The 18705-nt window shown below is 40.9% G+C and overlaps 2 protein-coding genes across 4 annotated transcripts; one reads left to right on the top strand and one right to left on the bottom strand.

Moving 5' to 3' along the window:
• The first annotated feature begins 769 nt into the window (after positions 1-769).
• ATP6V0E2 (ATPase H+ transporting V0 subunit e2) lies at positions 770-3902 on the top strand. Its single transcript, XM_026701240.2, has 4 exons — positions 770-946; positions 1544-1591; positions 2282-2403; positions 3421-3902. Exons 1-3 carry the CDS (start codon positions 843-845, stop codon positions 2373-2375), a joined length of 246 nt encoding a protein of 81 aa, XP_026557025.1. The 5' UTR covers positions 770-842; the 3' UTR covers positions 2376-2403; positions 3421-3902.
• A 1783-nt stretch (positions 3903-5685) lies between these two features.
• Positions 5686-18704, bottom strand: ENTPD7 (ectonucleoside triphosphate diphosphohydrolase 7). 3 transcript variants are annotated; one of them, XM_026701237.2, is made up of 13 exons: positions 17962-18704; positions 17698-17797; positions 16038-16217; positions 14154-14359; positions 10720-10870; positions 10163-10266; positions 9762-9818; positions 9331-9479; positions 9080-9246; positions 7689-8013; positions 7516-7601; positions 7192-7353; positions 5686-6460 (listed from the first exon to the last, which is right to left on the bottom strand). In XM_026701237.2, exons 2-13 carry the CDS (start codon positions 17703-17705, stop codon positions 6232-6234), a joined length of 1824 nt encoding a protein of 607 aa, XP_026557022.1. In that variant the 5' UTR covers positions 17706-17797; positions 17962-18704; the 3' UTR covers positions 5686-6231. The 3 variants fall into 3 exon arrangements, with proteins under 3 accessions (XP_026557022.1, XP_087789067.1, XP_087789068.1); XM_087932941.1 differs by having other exon boundaries at positions 17979-18276; XM_087932942.1 differs by having other exon boundaries at positions 17698-17774; positions 17962-18098.
• Between the last annotated feature and the right edge of the window lies 1 nt (position 18705).

The following is an 18705-nucleotide window of genomic DNA, read 5'->3' as shown; positions in this document are numbered from 1 at the left end:
CTATGCATTTATTTTTTCAATGCTGCAATATCAGTCTTGTAGTAAGGGCACATTTAGGTTGTCCAGTTATCACACTCCCATGTACTAGGAATATAGTTCAAAAGAATATTAACATCTGAAATTATAGCTTTCATTGTCCAATCATTTATATAATTGACTACTTTCTCTGAAAACTTTAACTTAGAAGTTAAAGATGACTTCTAATAGCATCTCCAAAAGTAAGGTACTTGTAACCAATCCTTATTAGACATTCTCTGAGATACTCACTAAAGCTATATACATTTTTATTGTATTAAGCTCTTTTTAAGATCAAAGGAAATTAATTTTACTAAAGCCTATGAATGGATTTTGTAATGATCAGAACGGGACGTTGAGTCTCATTATTTTAGAAATCCCCAAATAACACCAATTACTTTCAGAATGGGTTCCTTTCCTAACGTTGCTGATATTTTACCGCCAGCCAGCGTTCATTCAAATACTGTAGAAACTAGATTAGAGTTCCTCTTTGAGGAAGATGGGAAGAGGGAGGTGGGCGCTTTTAGAAATGTGAAAAATAAAATATTTCCGCTCATCGAGAAAGCAAGTGTCGAGGCTCGTTCGAGGCGATTTGGCAGAGGCCAAATGGACAGTACTGTATAATCTGCGCGGATCCCAAATTCCAAAAGAAGGACCAATGCAAGACCAGGGGCCAGCCAATCACCGCGACACCTGCAGAGTTGATCCGGAAGCAAGCCGGAGAGGCTGTCCAAGGGACCAATGAATAGGGGAATCGGGGAGAGGGGGCGGAGCCTTGATTTTGCAGAAGTGGACAGCTCCTCTCGTCGATCCGAAACGAGCTCGCTATGACGGCGCACGGCTTAGCGTTACCGATGATCCTCTTCTCCATCTTCTGGGGGCTCGTGGGATTTGCGGGTCCGTGGCTGGTGCCGAAGGGGCCCAATCGCGGGTGAGGCCCTATCTTTTCCTCGCCTTCCCATTCACACCATCTCAATTCATTCTAAGCTATTGATGCCCAGGAGGCGTTCAAGACCTTGAAGCCGTTGATCCCGCTCGGTGTTCCTCAACCTTTGAGGAGCTGTACATTTCAACTTCCAAAATTCTCCAGCCAGCAAGTCCACACATTTTCAAGCTGCCGAGGTTGAGAAACACTGATCTAGACCCCCCCCCCATCTACCCACCCCCAGTGCCCTCTTCTGTTGAGATCCCTGAATCCCCGAACCAAGGGTAGGGCAAGAGACATAAGTGATGCGTCCCAGACACTGTGCCATCACAGATCAATGCTCTGTGTAGAATAGGGTGTATCATTTCACCCAAAATAAGTGGGGGCAAGTTTTGATTTATGCCCTTTGATTTTGCTATAGATAAATCAACTACCAAAAGCCTTAGCTTGATCTTCTGGTAGGATTCTATTACATGAGGCACATTCAAAAGAATAATAGCTTATAGTACAATTACTATGTCTACAGCAGCCTAGGATGTAATTCTTGATTCTGTTATCCTGAAATTTCCTTATGATTCTCCAACCTTTTTCTTTTTTCTTTAGAGTGATTATTACCATGCTGGTGACAACTGCTGTCTGTTGCTATCTTTTGTAAGTAAATCATGGGAACAGGGTAGCTGGGACTGTTTCTTTAAAAAAAATGCTTTTTTAGCTGGGGATGATATAATAATATAATCCCAATTCCTCCTTTCTGGGAAAATAAAAGTAATCTGAGATAGAAGAGGTTATATTAAGATACTTCATTCTTAGCAATGCTGGTAGGATGATGTCACTTGGACAAGTTACTGGAACAGTGAGAACATTTATTTATGTTATTCTATGCACATTTTGTTATCCACAGCTTCTTTCAACATAATTTCACCAAGCATCTTTTCTCCTGTTTCTTATAAGCATAACTCAGCTCTACAGTATTTTGTAACATAATTCCTTTCATCCTCTTCCATGTAGCATTCACATCTTCTTTCCTTATGTTCTCTATTAATTCCATTGGGATATTATTCTATTTTCTAATACTTTTTCATGCAAAACATTTGTACTGTACTTTCATTTTATAAGTTTCTTTTCCTCTCATTAGTATTTTTCACTTATGTCTGTTTTTTTTCTTGATTTCCTCTTGACACCACCTAGTTTGAATTACATTCAGATTCTCATATCATCCTTGTATTCTTTACTAATTCTTATCTTTCATCATAAACAATTATACATATCATGCTTTTAAATTAATTTCTTTGCTCTTAGTTGTGATTCTGTCATGAGCAATTTTATCTTTTTCTCTTGCAGTTGGCTTTTAGCAATTCTTTCTCAAGTCAATCCTCTCTTTGGCCCTCAGCTGAAGAATGATACCATCTGGTATGTTCTCTTTCAGTGGGAATGACCTGGGCTGTTACAGACCAATTTCATAGGTATGTATCCACCTATTCATACTCATAAAAGCATAGAAGTGACTAGTTTCTTGTGGCTTGTAACCAACTAACAACTGGAAAGAAAAAAGGATTGACCGTGCTGTCCAGCCAGTGTATGGGAATTGGATAGTTAGATAGCAATTATGATCTGTCCCCTTAAGGGAATGCATCATGGTAAATGTAGTTAAGGTATCCTGGGAAATGTAGTCCATGTCATGTGACCACATCTGTAATCCTGATTGGTCACTAAATTGACCCTTGGTGGGTTGGGGAAAGTTTCCTCACTCTTGGCTGAACTCACTGACTTGTGGTAACTGGTCTACTTCTACCACTAGGAAATGAGGGGAAAAGGATAGCAGATAACCATCTTTTTACCTACAAGACAGATATGCAAAGGATTGGTCATTAAAGAAGAACTTCATCACAAATGTGAGTTATGATACCTGATGAACCAATAAATGTACTTTGTTATGGACATCTTGTTGAGTTTATCTATCTGCATCTCTACAGAAGACAAATCCACCACTGAACAGAATACAGAACAGTAAAAAGATGGTTATCTACTATCTTTTTTCCCTCATTTTGTAGCAGTAGAAATAGACCAGTTACCAAGAGTCCGTGAGTTCAGCCAAGAGGAAACTTTCCCCAACCTGAGGGTCAATTTAGTGACCAATCAGGATTACAGATGTGGTCACGTGACATGGACTACATTTCCCAGGATACCTTAACTACATTTACCATACTGCATTCCCTTAAGGGGACAACTCACAATTGCTACTAACTATCCAATTCCCATACACTGGCTGGACAGCACATTGACTGCATTATTATTTGCAGTTCATGAATTTGACTCTTTACTTGTCCTGATATGCACTGATATGACCAAAATGTATGAATCCATTAACCAGGCTGTTATTCTTTTTGTCTGTGTAATGGAGAGAAGGGAAGCTGTTTAATAGTTCTAAGACAGGTTCTCTCTCTTTTGGGAAAATTCACAGATAATCATCTTTCTTTCAGGCTTCACCAGCTGAATGCCCCTTCCAGTTGAAAGTGTGATGGATCTTTTACAACCCGTTTCCACTACAGTGACCATTCCCTGCCTTCCAATTTTAACTGATACATTGGCATATATCATCTTAAATGTTATTAGTAAGGACCCTCCCTTGGTAATTGCAATAAGTAGTACAGTACAGTACAGTAAGTAGTTGTATCCTTGAGATTGAATCACTGTTGATAAGAGCTTTGCAACATCCTTCTGAATAAGAAAGAACTTTTCTCCATTTCCAATGACATGGTAGATTTGTAGGTTTCTCTGCATTTTTATTTTTGCATAGTTTCTTCTGTCAGAGTGTATTTGCCTAGACATTTCTAATTGTCCATATTAACTACCAGTTGTAAATATAAATATGGTATAAACTTGTATTGTGAAAATTAAAGTAGTTTGTGACCTTTTATAGGTGGGGTCCTATTGGGTGAGTATAATAAAACTGCTGATATCACTTGTATCATTTTAAAGAACAGTGTCAACAAAATCAAATTTCGGATGAGAGATTTTGTTGCAAAGCGTGATTTCACTCTAGCTGCTCATGACTGAGAGCGAGTTTAGTCTGGTTAGGCACTAGTGTTGAAGCCAGGACACTAACATGAAAGCTGATTAGGTGACTCACTCTCTCTCTCCCTTGAACTCATTTTAGAAGGTTGTTAATGTGGGGAAAATAGGAGAAAGGAGTATTATGTCTTCATCACCTTAAGTTATCACCAAGTAGAAAGGCACATGAGGAATAACGACTTGTGTAGCCCCTTGGGCTATGGAAAAGAAACATCAAAGATGGTTTCAATAAACTGTGATTATATAGCTCAGTGTAATTTATTGCTACAGTTCACTGGATTTCAAGTATTCAAACAAATACATTATGAAATGTAGCCCACCATTGATTTAGAGTCACTGTTGAAAGAAGTTGAGTTATCCAGAATGGTTTGTATTTCAAGACAGTTTTCTGCAAAACAAGTAGTCCTCAAGGTATGGCCCTAATGGAGCCTGCCTATTAGGGTCATAAGTCCAAAAAAAATTCTTCAAATGAATCCGATTCAATTTTATGAATTTTTAAAGTCAAATTTGTCAACTGAATCAAATGGGTTGTTGAATGAAATCTGACTACTTCCTGATTCATTAATTGATCATTGTCATTGTTAACTGAACTGAGAGGCTTTCTCCACTGCTCCCAGCTGCCCATCAATTGTTTCCAATGCAGCCTTCAGTTCAGGAACTAAATTGCCTCCAAGCAGGCTTCCTCTGCTCTTAGCTTGCAGTTGCTTTTTAAAAAAAATCATTTGCTGCTAATCAGTTCAAGCATCTCCAGGCAGCTGGGGGGAGGGATTTACAGAACTCACTTGCCCCTGCTAAGCTCAAGCCTATCCAGGCAAGCAAGGACTACAAAAAACACAGTGCTAGTCAATTCAAGCCTCTCCAGGGAGCTAGACACTCTGTGTGTGTGTGTGTGTGTGTGTGTCACTAATTAAGTGTCTCCAGGTTGGCACCCAGAGTGAGATGTGGGAGGGATTTATAGAGCTCTCAGCTTGCAACAAGTAACAAGATTTGGAAGGGACCTTGAGGTTATCTACTCTAACCCATTGCTATCGCAAGACACCTATACTGACAGTATTACTGATAAATGCCTATCCAGTCTCTTCTTAAAAGCATCCAGTGATGGGGAATCCACAACTTCTGGAGACAATTTAAAACCTCTTTAAAAAAAACACTGCTGCTGATCAGTACAAGCCTCTCTGGGTAGCATTAAAACCAAAAACCCCCCAAAACTGAGCACTGGCTGCAAAATCACTGGATCTTGTTTTCCATGTAATGGGGGGAGGGCAGCGACAAGGGGTGGGACTGTGCCATCTTCAGGAAATTGCATGTTGTAACCCTGAATGGCAAAGGGAAGTCACAGAGTTTAAAATGGCCACCGCTGCAGCAGTGACTGAATCCAAGTTACATGGCTACAGAGGTCTCTTTTTGATCAGTTTTGAATTTCTAATGTAAGTGCCTTTCTGAATAAATTTGTTCTTGTGAAAATTCACTAAATGCACAGCCATACTTGGGGGATTACCTGTACCAGGAATAGATGAAATGCCCAAGAAAGGAGCATCCCCAATGAGCCATCCTTCATCATGTATGTAATAGGAAATCTGACAGAATCTCCATGCTTTCTACAGAATGTGCAAAATTCAATCCTCGAAAATCACAGGGGGAAAAAGAAGGCAGAATATAGCAGCCAATTATAGTTTCTTTTTTCTTCTGGTTTTAAAAGTGTTTTTTTGTCCAATGGATCCTACATTTTAAAACATTGTCTTCTCTCAGCCACTGGTACAAGAAGCCTCTATTCAAAACAGAGGGCAGGCAGCACCAGTATGAGCTCTTCACTTTCCTTTGCAGAAGATCCCTCAGAAAAGCTGCTTGGTCCTGCAAATATCTTGTGGCAAGTTCTCCCACCCACCTTTTCCTGAGCAGAAAAGTTTTCTTTGGTTATTTGCATTGATACTGTTTCCAATTCCAATAGGGATGGAAGCGAACCTTTGGTCCTTGCCCTGTAACACCTGCAACGTGATTGTCCTATCCCAGTTAGGAACTTCAGACACAATCTGAAGTCCCCTGGCAGCCATGGCCCTTGGGATAAAATAATATTGAGCAGCCACTCTGAGGCTAAGAAGGAGTGCTACAGTATTTTGGACTGGGGAAAAAAGGGAATCACAGCTTTTGGCCTGTTAAAAACCAGTGCCACTAAGGAAACACTGGACAGTCACTGAGATAGTCTGGATAGCATTCTTTTGTCAGGAGCCTTCTTCCAGGGCTGGCAGTGGTACAACTTCTTCTAGCCATAGCAGATCAAGGGGTGCTGACTGCAATGGCTGATGGTGGATACGGCGCAGACGGAGGAGGTAAAGCCCAATTGCAAGCGTCACCACAAGAATACACCCAAAAAACAGATAATGATTGTAGACAAAGGAAAGATGGACCCAAGAGCTGTGTGACTGATGGAAGCTCTCCCGTTGGATGTCCCTGAAACAGAATAGAAATTGGCTACTGTTATACTTTTTGTATATCACATTCTCCCTAGTGCTTAGTGTGTTATATGTAAACCCTGTCCCCCTCCCCCCCCCAATTTTATCAATAGCCTTGAGAGAGGTTAGGAAGCAACTGGCCCAGTTTTCTCACATGGTTTATAGCTAAGTAGGGATTTAAAACTGAGGCTTAATAATTTCTTTAATCATATGTTATTCTATACCTGATAATGTGTGATGCTGTTTAATGGGAATGTTGACACTATTTACTTGTAGTGCCTTTTATTTCACGAGAGGTGCAAAGTCCATTATGACACAGAACTCCCACTCATCTTTCTTAGGATAAGTCTCCCTTTCTGGATACTTCCACATATTGTATCACTTGCCTTCCCAGAGGTGTGAACTCTTTAAGGACCCATTCTGTGGAAGAAGATTACAGTCCTACCTAACCTCCACATCAGTTCATATATACTAGTTTGACCTGAAAGTCAAGTGGCAGGATTTCAGCTACCAAAAATTGAAGGTAAATAAACCTTCAAATCCATGAAGAAAATTTAAGTCCCAGATTCCCCAAGATTTGGCTTGTGTTAATTCAAATCTCACAAACAATTTATGAAAGGAAGGGAAATATCTCCGAAAATTCTTCCAAAAGGCTGATGTTGGAGTTCCCAAGATGACCTGACTCCTAGAGAAAACTCACAAAACTCAGGAAATAACATTGTATAATACCTGAGAGGTAAAAAGCGGGTTTTATAAAGAATGGCTCCCAATGTCCATTGCACTTCTCTGTCATATAACAACTGCACTGTATGCAAGCTAGAGTAATCTTTGGGGAAATGGAATCCTTCATGCAGAACCTGGTGCATCCAAGCTGACTTGAAGCATTGGTACCTACAAACAGAACATATCAGTTTCATTACAAGGATGCAGATCTGGAACTCATCTTAGTAATTTCTAAGGCTCTTGTCCCAACACTGCAAACATAAGATTATGGATTTAGTACATCTTCTACCCCCAGTTCTTCTCCGGCAAAAGGCAAGAATGGCTCCTTACTTAACACGGTGGAGGTCCGCATGTGGTGAGTAAAGCTTGTCATGGAATCTCTGTAGCAATACTGACCAGCTCAGGCTACAATAATCCTGGAGGGTAGCAAAGCAAAGGGAGATTAGTGTAAAAAATAAGAGACACACAGGCAAAAGTCGTATCAAGGCAAAAGTCATACTCACTTGGGCAGCACGTGTGAATGTACTGCTTTGATAAGGTCCTCCTAGACGCAGCACATCATCAGTGCAGTAGTAGAATTCTGAGAATCCGAAAAATTCACTGTTCGCAAAATCAATAGATGCCTGATAGGAATTGCTCAAAGAACTTCCACTGCTGTTGTCTCCAGCCAACAGGGGGCGCAATTTTTCTGCACAGCTTCTCCAATCACCTTGACCCCTGACATGCATTGCCTGCCTACCTTTATCCACAACCTCCTCTAGTCCCATTGGCAGGCATGGGTCTAAGACTGGCACTTCAGGATTCATACCTATTTGTACACCGTGCAATCTACAACAAATAAATCAATAAATATATCTGTAAAAATTAAGACAGCATTCCCAATTCATGGCACCAAAACAGGTCAAAACACCAATTTTTCCCTTGCCCTCATTCAGGTACCCAGTTTGTTACTTCTCAGATTTTCCCTAAAACAAATAAACACTCATATATAAACATACACATCTTAATAACAGGTATCTGAAACTTGAGATTTGAAACTACAACAATCAACAACAGCATATAAGCTGACCTCCGGAGACAGAATCACCTGTGGAAGCAATAGGAGTACTTATCTTCAGAGCTGCCTTGCTATTCAGCACAATGGGGCTGTTTTGGATTTTCATTGGTTTTTATACTTTATGATATAAACCGCTGAGAGTCACAATTTTAAGTTTAGTAGTACAGCAGTACATTCAATCAGTCAATCATTATGACCTGGCTAAGACAGAAACAGTGAAGATCTGATACTTAAGATTGAAGAACAATATGAACTGATTTTGGCATATGGCATTACGGTATATAAACCATATATTGTGATTATTTTTATTAAAGACTTTCCTACAAACTTCCCTGGAAGACTGGATGGATTGCAGGGCACTTTTAAAAATGTTGCCAGGTTTAGCAAATCTTAGAGACACATAATGCCGAAAGAGCATTCTCAATTGACTTTTTCTATAACAAATACTCTGAATACTTTTGCATCATTCCTGCGGTCTCTGATCCCAACTTTGGTGAATAACTAATTTGAAATAATGTAGCAGGAAAGAGGGGGAATTGTTCAAGGGGAAAAACACAGGGCAGTAATATTTGTAATAAAATCTTTCACTTTACAGAGGAAGACAGAATGAGTCTTCTGATTAAGTATTATCTTCCATGCCAAAAGCCCATTTTTCTGTGTATATAATTGGTTTCTGTACAGTTTGCACCTTCTCTTCATTAACATCTTGTAGTTGTTCCACAACCGCATTTTGGGCTTTCCTTGGTCTGGGGAACAGAAAGTGCAACTGCTAACCCTAGAAAACCTTATTATGAATAAGAATTGCCTCGGAAAAACATTTCAGTAGCTCAAGAATACCTGTTGTGAGCGATGGTCTGATTCAGCACCAGTTCTTCATATCGTTGCCGAGCAAAGTTGCCTCCAAAGCCCAAGAAAGTATTGACATAGACTCGATACACATGTTTTGTGTGTTGCACATCACACCCCAAGTTGAAGTCCGCAAGCAAACTTTTGGCAACTTCCTCCTAGAAGGGAGAGAAAAATGGTAAAAAGCTAAACTTAGCTGACCCCCTCCCCCATTTCAAAACCTCCCTAGTCAAGAGATGTACCTGCTGTGGGGAAGAAAAGGAGATGGAACTTGGCACCTCATAGGCTATTTGCAGGGAAGCCCCTCCCATGTCGAGGATTCCAACTGTTCTTTTTCGGACCATGGGCTCTTCTTGACCGGACAGGGTCACGGAAATCAGTGCATCTTCCTCTATGGCCCAATAGAAAGAGAAGAGAGAAAGAATAAATTACTAATTGTAGAAAAAAGAAAACAGGGGAAGAGAAAGGGAAAAGGAGTTTATGCCTGTTTCACTCTATATCTGTTTCTGTTCTTTTGTGGAGACAAAAGGGTATAGATGAGTTAGGACAGCCAATTCCTTGCTCCTGCTAGGAATGAAGAAGCGCGCAGAATTCCCTCCATCATGTGTTAATGAAAAAACAGCCATCCACTCACTAGGCCCCATATTTCAACAGACCTTTCTCTAAATCTCACCTTCCGCATGATCAAATCTACCCAGGACGAAGTTGATGCCTATCCAAGCATAGACACCTGGAAGAGAAAGAACACAAAATGCAACATCAGACCCACAGAAGCAGCAGAGAAGCTTTGGTGCTCCAACACCTTTTCTGTATGGCTTTAGAAAAGGAACCCCCTTATAGGGGCAGGTACATCAACAGCAACTGGAGCAGCATGCTGACCTCAACTACCCATAAACCCCTAAAACAAGGCAAGTCACAGAACAGCTCCCATTGGGCCAGAAAGCAATTTTCCAAGAACAAATCCACCCACCAATCCCAGCAAAATCTGATTTCACTACATACAGACACGTTCAGTCTATCCTTTATATTATTGCATCACTCTGAAACATGAAGAGAGTAAACTTGGATCCGCACCTTCTTGTTTCCCTGAAATCACTTCTGCCTGAGATTCCGAGAAGAGGAAGTCATATTCCAAGGGTATGTCCCTCACCAAGTCCTTCAGGATGGCCTCCTGCTGCCTGCAAATATCCATAAGTATATGAAGAATATTTCCTCCTAACACATTTACCCACCCTGCTCTGTTTACCTTTCCAGAGAGAATAGCAGGATCTCTCATCAATTTGAAAACTTGTCACTTCACTCCTTGTGGCAAGAATCCAATCTTTTTCTATTGGAACAGTTTTCAGTTCTAAATTTGCAAACCTTTGAGCTTTAATATAGAGCTACAAAGAAATTGGGTCAGGGTAGTAGTGGAAATAGAGCTCCACTAACTACAGCTAAACAGAGTTGCTTTACAGTAGGCAAAATCTGGAAATTGGAAAAGGAGGAATAGCTAAAACCCTACTAAAAATTTGTACATACAAGAGTTCTGCAATCTTCCCTATTCACTCCCAATCTAATAGCCCAGTACTTCCTGCTTTTAAGTACCTGAAAAGTCTGGATCAAGTCTAAGAAAGTTGTTGATCACTCACTTGTCAGGCAACAGCCTCATGCCTGCTGTACACATAATGTAGAGTGGTGTCTCTTTGTGCTTGGCTTTGGGTACATAGGCAGCAGCAAAGGTGAGCAGTGGCTTCATATATTCATTAGCCTTCTCTGGAGTTTTTGCCAGTGTAGAGATTCCTATTTAAGGAAAGAATTGGCTCTTTAGTCTCCTTTGCCTAGCCCTAGATCAAATAACTTAGACATAGCAGATGGCTTTGTAATAGAAGTTTAGAAAACAGTATTTTTAATACCACACTCTTAAAAAGTATGAAAAAATCTAAAAAACATATTTTTCACTCCCTAATAATGGAAACAATATATATTTTATATATCCAAACCCTTTTAAAATGAATACATTTTCAGGTGAGTTCATCCTTACTGCTCTGGTCTTCCGGTCTTCCTCTGGTCTTCTACCATTCGCTCATAAAATTCCTGGGCCTTTTCCATGGAGTCTATTTTAATTTTCCTTTCGTTCCAAAAACTAACATCCCCTCTGGGATTAGCCATTTAAATACGATTCTTTTCTGATTTAGGTAAGCTGCTAAGAACTTGTAGTCTCGTCTTTGCTCTCTTACTCTTCTTGGTATTTGTTTGAGAATCAAGACTACTTTGCCTTTATACGTGATTGTTTCATCTCTTGACATCCTATATATGATATCCCGGACACTCCTTCTCGCAAATCGTATATGGACTTCTCTTGGGCATTTGTGGCATCTCGCATAATTAGTGCTAATCCTGTAAACTTCATCAAACTCCCTTAAAATGTCATCTTTATCCTTTTCCAATAGTCCAGCCAGTATTCTCACCATTAGTTGTTCCAGGTCTTCTTCTTTGGATTCCACTACATTTTGGAATCTCAAGTATGTAGCAGCCTTGTCCATCTCTAGGTAGACCAGTGAGTCCTCCATTTCTTTACTCACATTCTTTAATTCTTCATCTACCCTTCTAATTTCCCTTCGGTTCGTTCAGTCCTTTTCTCTACCTCTTTTATTTTTGCTTCATTTTTCTCCAAGGCCTGATGTAATAATCCAACTTTGTCCTCTACTTTGGAGATATCCGCTTTCATTTCTGCTTTTAATTTCCCCATCTCCTCTTTTAGTTCATTGATATCTGCTCTCATCTCGTTATGGTTTTTCATCACTGTTTCTTGCAGCTTCGTCATCGATTCCGGTAAAGTCAGCAAAATTGATTGGATGTTGGCATTCGAGATGTTAGCTTGTTTCTCCACTGGTAATGTTTCTTCTATGGTTTTTTGTGCCATGGGCAAAGCTGTTGCTGACGTAGTTGTTAACATCGGGGTGACCTTTCTTCAAATTTTCAGAGCTGTAGTTGTTGTGGAAGTCATTTCTTTTAAGATTTGTTTCTGTTGTTGTACTATAGTAATTATATTGTCCCAAATTAACATTCAGTGATAGAATCTCTGTATTAGGATTGACCGGTATCTAATTACTTAATCTATCTGCTGGATAGCTGTGCTCTTAACTGGTTACTGGAGTATAAGTACTTATATATAAAAATATTATCACTGTATTATTTTAAATCCAAATTCTAAATCACACAGATAATTTTGTAAGGTCTATGCTCAGCCTCTATACATAACTTCCCATTATATATATACATATATATTATATCCAAATCCAACTATATTTAAATATTATAAATATGTGTATTTATCTAACCTTATTTTAAATATTCTTAAACACAAACAGAATTATATTCGTCCCCAAGTGGATTAATTGTGATTACACAACAAATTATATTAATACATAAAATCCTTTAATTATTAATTAAATAATATTTAATGTTCTTACTATTTTCCCTATATATCTAATCAAAGTATAACCATCACTATTATTAATAAATCAGTTAATTCAATTATTTAACAATCAGTTACAACAATCGATTTTCCTTTCCCCAGTATACATAGTTATAATCATTATAAAGAGAGAATAAAGGAGAGATAGTTCATCATAGCGCCAGATGGTGGGGGAAAAAGAATAAAAATTGAGCAAATGTATACAGAAAAAAGGGAGTAAAAAAAAGTGGGGGAAAGGAATTTTGAAGTAAGTTTTTAGCTTTCCGTCTCTAAGTTTGAGAGCTTTCACTCCAAACGCACCGGAAATGGGGAGGTAGAAAATGCTGAGTAGTGACTGCAATTACATGGTATCTCCACACATTCAGAAGCTTCTACTTTTACTTTTTGTCTTAGTGTTCCTAAGTTCAATTTTCCTGATTTTCTTCAGATGGAACCACCTCCTCAATTAGATCAGTATGCTCCCTAAAGGGCTGTTAAGTGGTTTATATCAGTTATATTGTTATGATAGCTTCAGGGTTTCTAAGTATCGCCTGGGTGCCACACTGTCTCTGTTCTGTCAGCTCCGATCTTCTTCTCGTCTCTGCTTTAATAAAGTCTTTCAGAATAAAAATCAAATGAGATAGTCCAAATCCTCCACAACTTCCAGGCACCTTCCAGTCACTAGTCTCCCAACCTCGTAAACTTCCCTTTTTACTCGTTACTGTCCTCTCTCTTCTGTCTGCCAAGCCCTTTCACTTTCACTTGCCTCACATCTGCTTTTTGGCCGCTTTCTTTTAGGGCTCCGGAGAGACACTTGTAACAGCCTTATAAAAGTCTATAGCATTCCAATCCTCCTCTCCGCTGCTAATTTTCTCTGCCACACTCTTCCCCAATGATCTCACAAACTGTCACTCACTCACTTCTTTACATCGGTGGCAGTCCGGACTTCGGAGCCGCCATTGATAGGAGGCTGTTTCTTGCTCGTTGGGCTCTGGAGGGCTCCTCTTCGCTGCAGGGGGGTTGCTTTCCCCACATTGCAACCCAAGTCTCCCCCACGCCAGCACAAATCTCTCCAGGACTCGTGCACCCTCTAAGGATCGCGCCAACCACAAAAAGAGATTAACTGAAAACACAGACAAGCTTCTGCACCTGTTCATCCTTGCCTTGCCACAGGAAGTCTAGTGTGTGTGTAATTAATGTAGGTAATTTATAATGCTAATTACTATTAAGAAATAGGCTGAAACTTTAGAAAGTTGGAGCTGCAGATTTGTTCATACTTTGAGAGTAGTATTACAAATATTATCCTAGTTATATTCTTGCTCTGAATGTTTACACTGCATTGAATAGAATTTGTGAAATATTTTAGTTTGTACAACTGTTAGAATTAAAAAACAGATAAAAAGTGACAAGCCAAGGTCACATCAATGTTATCTCTTGCCAAAGTACAGCTGTACACCAGCACCTCAAGGACAACTATGGGATCTGCCAACTGCTTTTCATGGATGTCTGCACCAAAGACAAATTCCTTGTGTGTCCAATCACACTTGGCCAATAAAGAATTCAATTCAATCCAATCCAATCCAATCCAATCCTATTGTAACAGAAAGTAATTAGAACATTCCAAACCTGGTTTGATCTTCTTGACCACAGGTTCACTGCTGTGATCTCGCATTTGTCGGATGTCAAGTAAGTGATGTGGATTCCCATTGTGTGGTGGCCAGTAATACACAAAGACCCGGGACCCACTGCTCCCACAGTCAACAACCACCCCATAACTCAGAGCTGGATCCTTTGTGTCTGTTGCCTCCAAGGCACGATAACGTGCTAAATACCTGCAAGTGGAAAAGTGATTAGCACTGTGTGAAAATATGTAAGAGTAGATTTGCAGCACAGAAAATAAGCTGACTTTTCATAGAAGATTTTAATATGGTTTTAGTCATCCGCAAAAAACAGTTGTTCAGGGATTGGAGCACCCTTAGCTCTAAGAGGACTATCTATCTGAACAATGCAGCTAACAAAGCCTACTTCATGACTGTGCATTTGTTAGCAAGCTATTCCTTTAGAGACAGTGAGTGCTACCCAAGAGACTACACTGGGATTTAATGGAATCATAATGAACAAACAGCAGCTCCATCTTGCTGAGGTTCAGTTTCAGCCTATTTTATTCCATCCAGACCCTATGAGCACAGGAACAAAATTGTTTTCCTTTTATGAAGAATTTCCATTTCATATCTTGGGCTCTTAATGCAGATTTTCTTTCCCATATTCTATTAACTGAAGAACCAATGTGACCATGTCCCCCCGCCCTGCCACCAAAAGTGGCATTATTAGAACATGATCACTTTTACTATTGGGAAAATACAAGTTGAATTCAGTTCAGTCAGCTCTTTTCCCACCACCTGTGGGAGGACAAATGCTAACTTCTATCAATAAGAGAATGTGGATTGAGGGGGAAAGCATTACAATCTCTTCTGACTTGTCTTAGATTTCAATCAGTGTTTAAAATAAAGTTAAAATCTTTCTGCTTGCTAAGATTAGAAAAAAATCAGGTAGAAAGATTTTATGACACAAATTGTGATCATTTTCTTCCCTTGATAATTTTTATAGGAAATCAGTTTCTATTCTCTAAATAGAGAAATTTAGAATTTATACTGTGCATACATAACATCTTCAGAATTTGGTCACAAGCATCCTAAGTGCCTTTTACATCCAATATAACTGGTTTTTTTTTAGGGCATATTGTTTATATCTCCTTACTGGATGATTTGTGCTCCATTGGAGCAACATTGTTCGGGGGGGGGGTGGCGGGGGTGTTTATTTCTAAAATTTGTAAAACTTGATCGGCCCATCTTCTTTTCTCTCCAACAGGGTTTACACTGAGATCTAATTAGATTGTAGTCCTAACCACATACCTATTAAGAAATAACTTGCATTGATTTGACTGGACTTATTTCTGCATAAATATAAAATTGCTATCCACAATGAATAGGCATCTCGTATAACAAATCAATGTGATTTGGATTTTAAAACCATAAAATTTCTCTAAAGACATGGAAATATTTTTCTGTTGAGGACTACTTTCTCAGATGTAATCTGTTGGGAATAACTTGCCAATGATAAGAAGGGATGAAGGGAATAATGATCAAATTCCCTCTCCTTTCACTATCATCCTTTTTTTTTCTTTCTGTTTTGTAACTGGCTGGAAAAGAAACAGATCATTTTTAATTGTTTTAATTAATTTAGTGTTTTAATAGTTATTATTTGTATTGTTTTACAGTGTTTTAATTGTAGTGAATGATTCTGAATTGTGAGCCGCCCAGAGTCATTTGTCAAGATGGGCAGCTATAGAAATCAAATAATTTATTTTCACACATCAAAACATTTGGTTTGCAAACAGCTTTTGGAATTAGGCCCCTGTCTGCAGCTTCCAGCTCTTTCACCCCCACCACTCTGGAAAGCATTGTTTTATCTTAGCAGGTCTCATTTCAACCCAATGCTTCACGTACCTACCTTTCAAACTGCCTATCCCGAGAATCAGTTTTCCAATGCCACAGATTTTTAATTGCCACAATCAGTAGAAGAAAGACTGTAAATAACAGGAGTACCAGGGCCAAACGCTGACGGAGACAAAGACTCACTGAAGGCAGAGTGAAGTGCCAAGATGCTGGACACAGACAGGAAAAACTGATCCTGGAAAAAGAAAAAGTAGTTTTGCCAAAGACTGGAGTGTAGTCTCAACCACTGTTACTTATAAGTACAATGAGAATAGCAGTATTTCTCAAATTTGGCAAGTTTAAGATGTTGTGGACTTCAACTTCCAGAATTCTGGAGTTCTGGGAGTTGAAGTCTACATGTCTTAAACTTGCCAAGGCCGAGAAACGCTGGACTATGGTATTTAAAAGCCAACTATACATGTTTCTAATATCCACAAAAAAATCAATTTGGTTCCAAGCTATAAATTTAGAATAGGAGGAAATCTTCCAATAAGGTTGCATAGAATATAACTGGGAACACATATGAGTTTCACAGATATTAGGAACATTAAAGTCCGTAGCACTGGTTCTTTTATGCCATCAACAGCACTGAGAAGCTTCTTCACCCATCCCCCAGAGATCTATGACAGCCGTTCTTCCACATGATAGAAGTGGAAGAAAACAAAAGTCGGACCACTTTCAATATCCTTGGAGGATCAACTGCCACCTAGGAGTCATTCCATCAGATTATGGCAGAAGGAAGGATTGAAATATTTATAATAGTTAGAATTGGTACCTGAACATTGGTAACTTCACCATTGCTTTCATTGGAAGCAAGAGGACAGAGGACGATTGTATTTATTAGAACAAAATCCCACCAGCTGAAATACGGGATATAAATCCTTTGAGTAATTGAAGAAGACTTCAAAGCTTTTTACCTATACCAGGGGTCTCCAACCTTGGCAACTTTAAGACTTGTGGACTTCAACTTCCCAGGGTTGAGGTCCACAAGTCTTAAAGCTGCCAAGGTTGGAGACCCCTGACTTATACTACAACCCACTGCAATTCCTCCTCTTGTATTGTACTGAGACTTACCTTCATGCGTACAACTGTAATGATTGACATCTGCCTCCCTCAGCCCATTTTTCTCCAGTGGATTGGACAGCAGCTTTCAGAATTCCCACCAGCAGCCATATAATACTTTTGTGTTGACATAGCTATGTAAGGCTGCATTGTATGGTCTCTCTTTTTTTATCCGGGAAGTCTCGTCCTACCTCTGTGCCAGCCTTGTCTTTCCCAATCGAATAGCAAGGAGGAAGCTTATCACCCACTTTCCACACCCACAGGAATCATACAGTCACCTTCTCCACCTGGCAGACACAGAGGGTGATCTTTGAACAGTCCTGGATGTCAGCCAGACTGTGCTGGGCCAGTTTCTAAGACCGAAGGGGTGGGAAAAGAAGCCTATTTCCCCTGAAACTTCGGACATAAGATTATTTCCCACTCTAACCTAGGAAGCAGCAGCCGAGACACCACCGTTTGGGGGCCTCTTCCCCCCCTTAAAAGGCTCAGTCAACCGTTCTCATGTGGTCCGGGGAGGAAGCAGACCTTGCCTCGGGGGGGGGGGGGAAAAGGAGGGGCCGACCATAAGGAAGGCATGTTCAGAGGCTGCCCGGCCGGACTTCCCGTCACCTCACCTGGCCATATGGTCAGCCCGCTGTCCAGGTTCTGTCAGCGTCCTCTACGGCCTCCAGCAGGGAGTCGCATCTCTTGCCTTTCCGCCACAGGGTCCCGGAGCTTAGAGAGGAGAAAGCCAGGATGAGGATGTGAGCCCAGAGACTCCCCGACTCCCCTGCCGAGGATGGCCCCGAAAGACCCCGTGCCACTTCGCGCCTCCGAATCGGAGGGTCCCGGATCTCCCGCCCTCCGCGGTCTATCCCTCTTCGCCGGCACTCACTCACCGGAGACACTGACTGACCGTTGCCGCGCTTTCCTCCGTTCAGATTCTGCCCGGGACTCGCTTTCCAGCCACGTCCTCAGGACGAGCGAGCTCGGGAGAGGCGACCAATGGGGGAACGGGGCTGGAGTTGACGTAGCGGGCCCAGGGCGGCCGCTTTGAGCAGCCCGGCAGTCCCGGCCCCGCCTTCTAACCCTGTTATCCAATCAGCTCGCAAACTCAGAGGGACTTTTCCGTTCCCGGCACGCAATCCCGAAGCGTCGTTAAGCAACCGTAGTCTCGGGAACGTCACTGGCCAATGCAGGGGCCGGTCTCGGCTGAGGGCGGGTGTTCCAGTTTCAGGAGCTGACGTCACGAGAACGTTGCCCAATTCGGGGGCCTAAAGGAGACGCTGTCGAAAGTTCAGCTCGATCGGCTTCGCTGTCAGCCGAAATTTGAGAAGCTGGCGACGCCGTGGAATCCCCGATGAGCCCGCGCTCGGCAGCCCCCCCCCCGGCGAGCCCCAAAGGCACACGCCGTCAGAGGCAGCGTCATCTTCAAAGTCAAACCAACCAGCTTCTCCAAACAAACCACACGCGCCATAAAAAGCGGCCATCCCTTCTTACCAGGCTGACTTCCAGCATGACAGGCAGTGTAGCCAATGACTGTTCCCTTTTCCGACGTAGAGCGCGTTGGACGGAGAGTTGCCCAATGGAGTGAGGAGAGAACAAAAGGTCAAAGGGACATCGCCGAATAGCTTTTTTTGATA

Source organism: Pseudonaja textilis, chromosome 4 (genome assembly GCF_049901715.1).
Source record: "Pseudonaja textilis isolate UNSWEBS1 chromosome 4, rPseTex1.2, whole genome shotgun sequence".
NCBI classification, from domain to species: Eukaryota; Metazoa; Chordata; class Lepidosauria; order Squamata; family Elapidae; genus Pseudonaja; species Pseudonaja textilis.
The sequence above is the reverse complement of the archived record's forward strand: the minus strand, read 5'-3'. Positions and strand labels throughout refer to the sequence as shown.

Excerpts from the sequence above, each read along its gene's own strand:
- ENTPD7 (XM_026701237.2), bottom strand. Across the intron at positions 9,247-9,330 it reads CCTTTTCTTCCCCACAGCAG|GAGGAAGTTGCCAAAAGTTT; the intron begins GTACATCTCTTG and ends TCTCCCTTCTAG. Across the intron at positions 6,461-7,191 it reads ACCCGCTTTTTACCTCTCAG|GGACATCCAACGGGAGAGCT; the intron begins GTATTATACAAT and ends ATTCTGTTTCAG.
- ATP6V0E2 (XM_026701240.2), top strand. The coding sequence starts at position 843 with ATGACGGCGCACGGCTTAGCGTTACCGATGATCCTCTTCTCCATCTTC. Across the intron at positions 947-1,543 it reads CCGAAGGGGCCCAATCGCGG|AGTGATTATTACCATGCTGG; the intron begins GTGAGGCCCTAT and ends TTTTTTCTTTAG. Across the intron at positions 1,592-2,281 it reads GCTGTCTGTTGCTATCTTTT|TTGGCTTTTAGCAATTCTTT; the intron begins GTAAGTAAATCA and ends TTTCTCTTGCAG.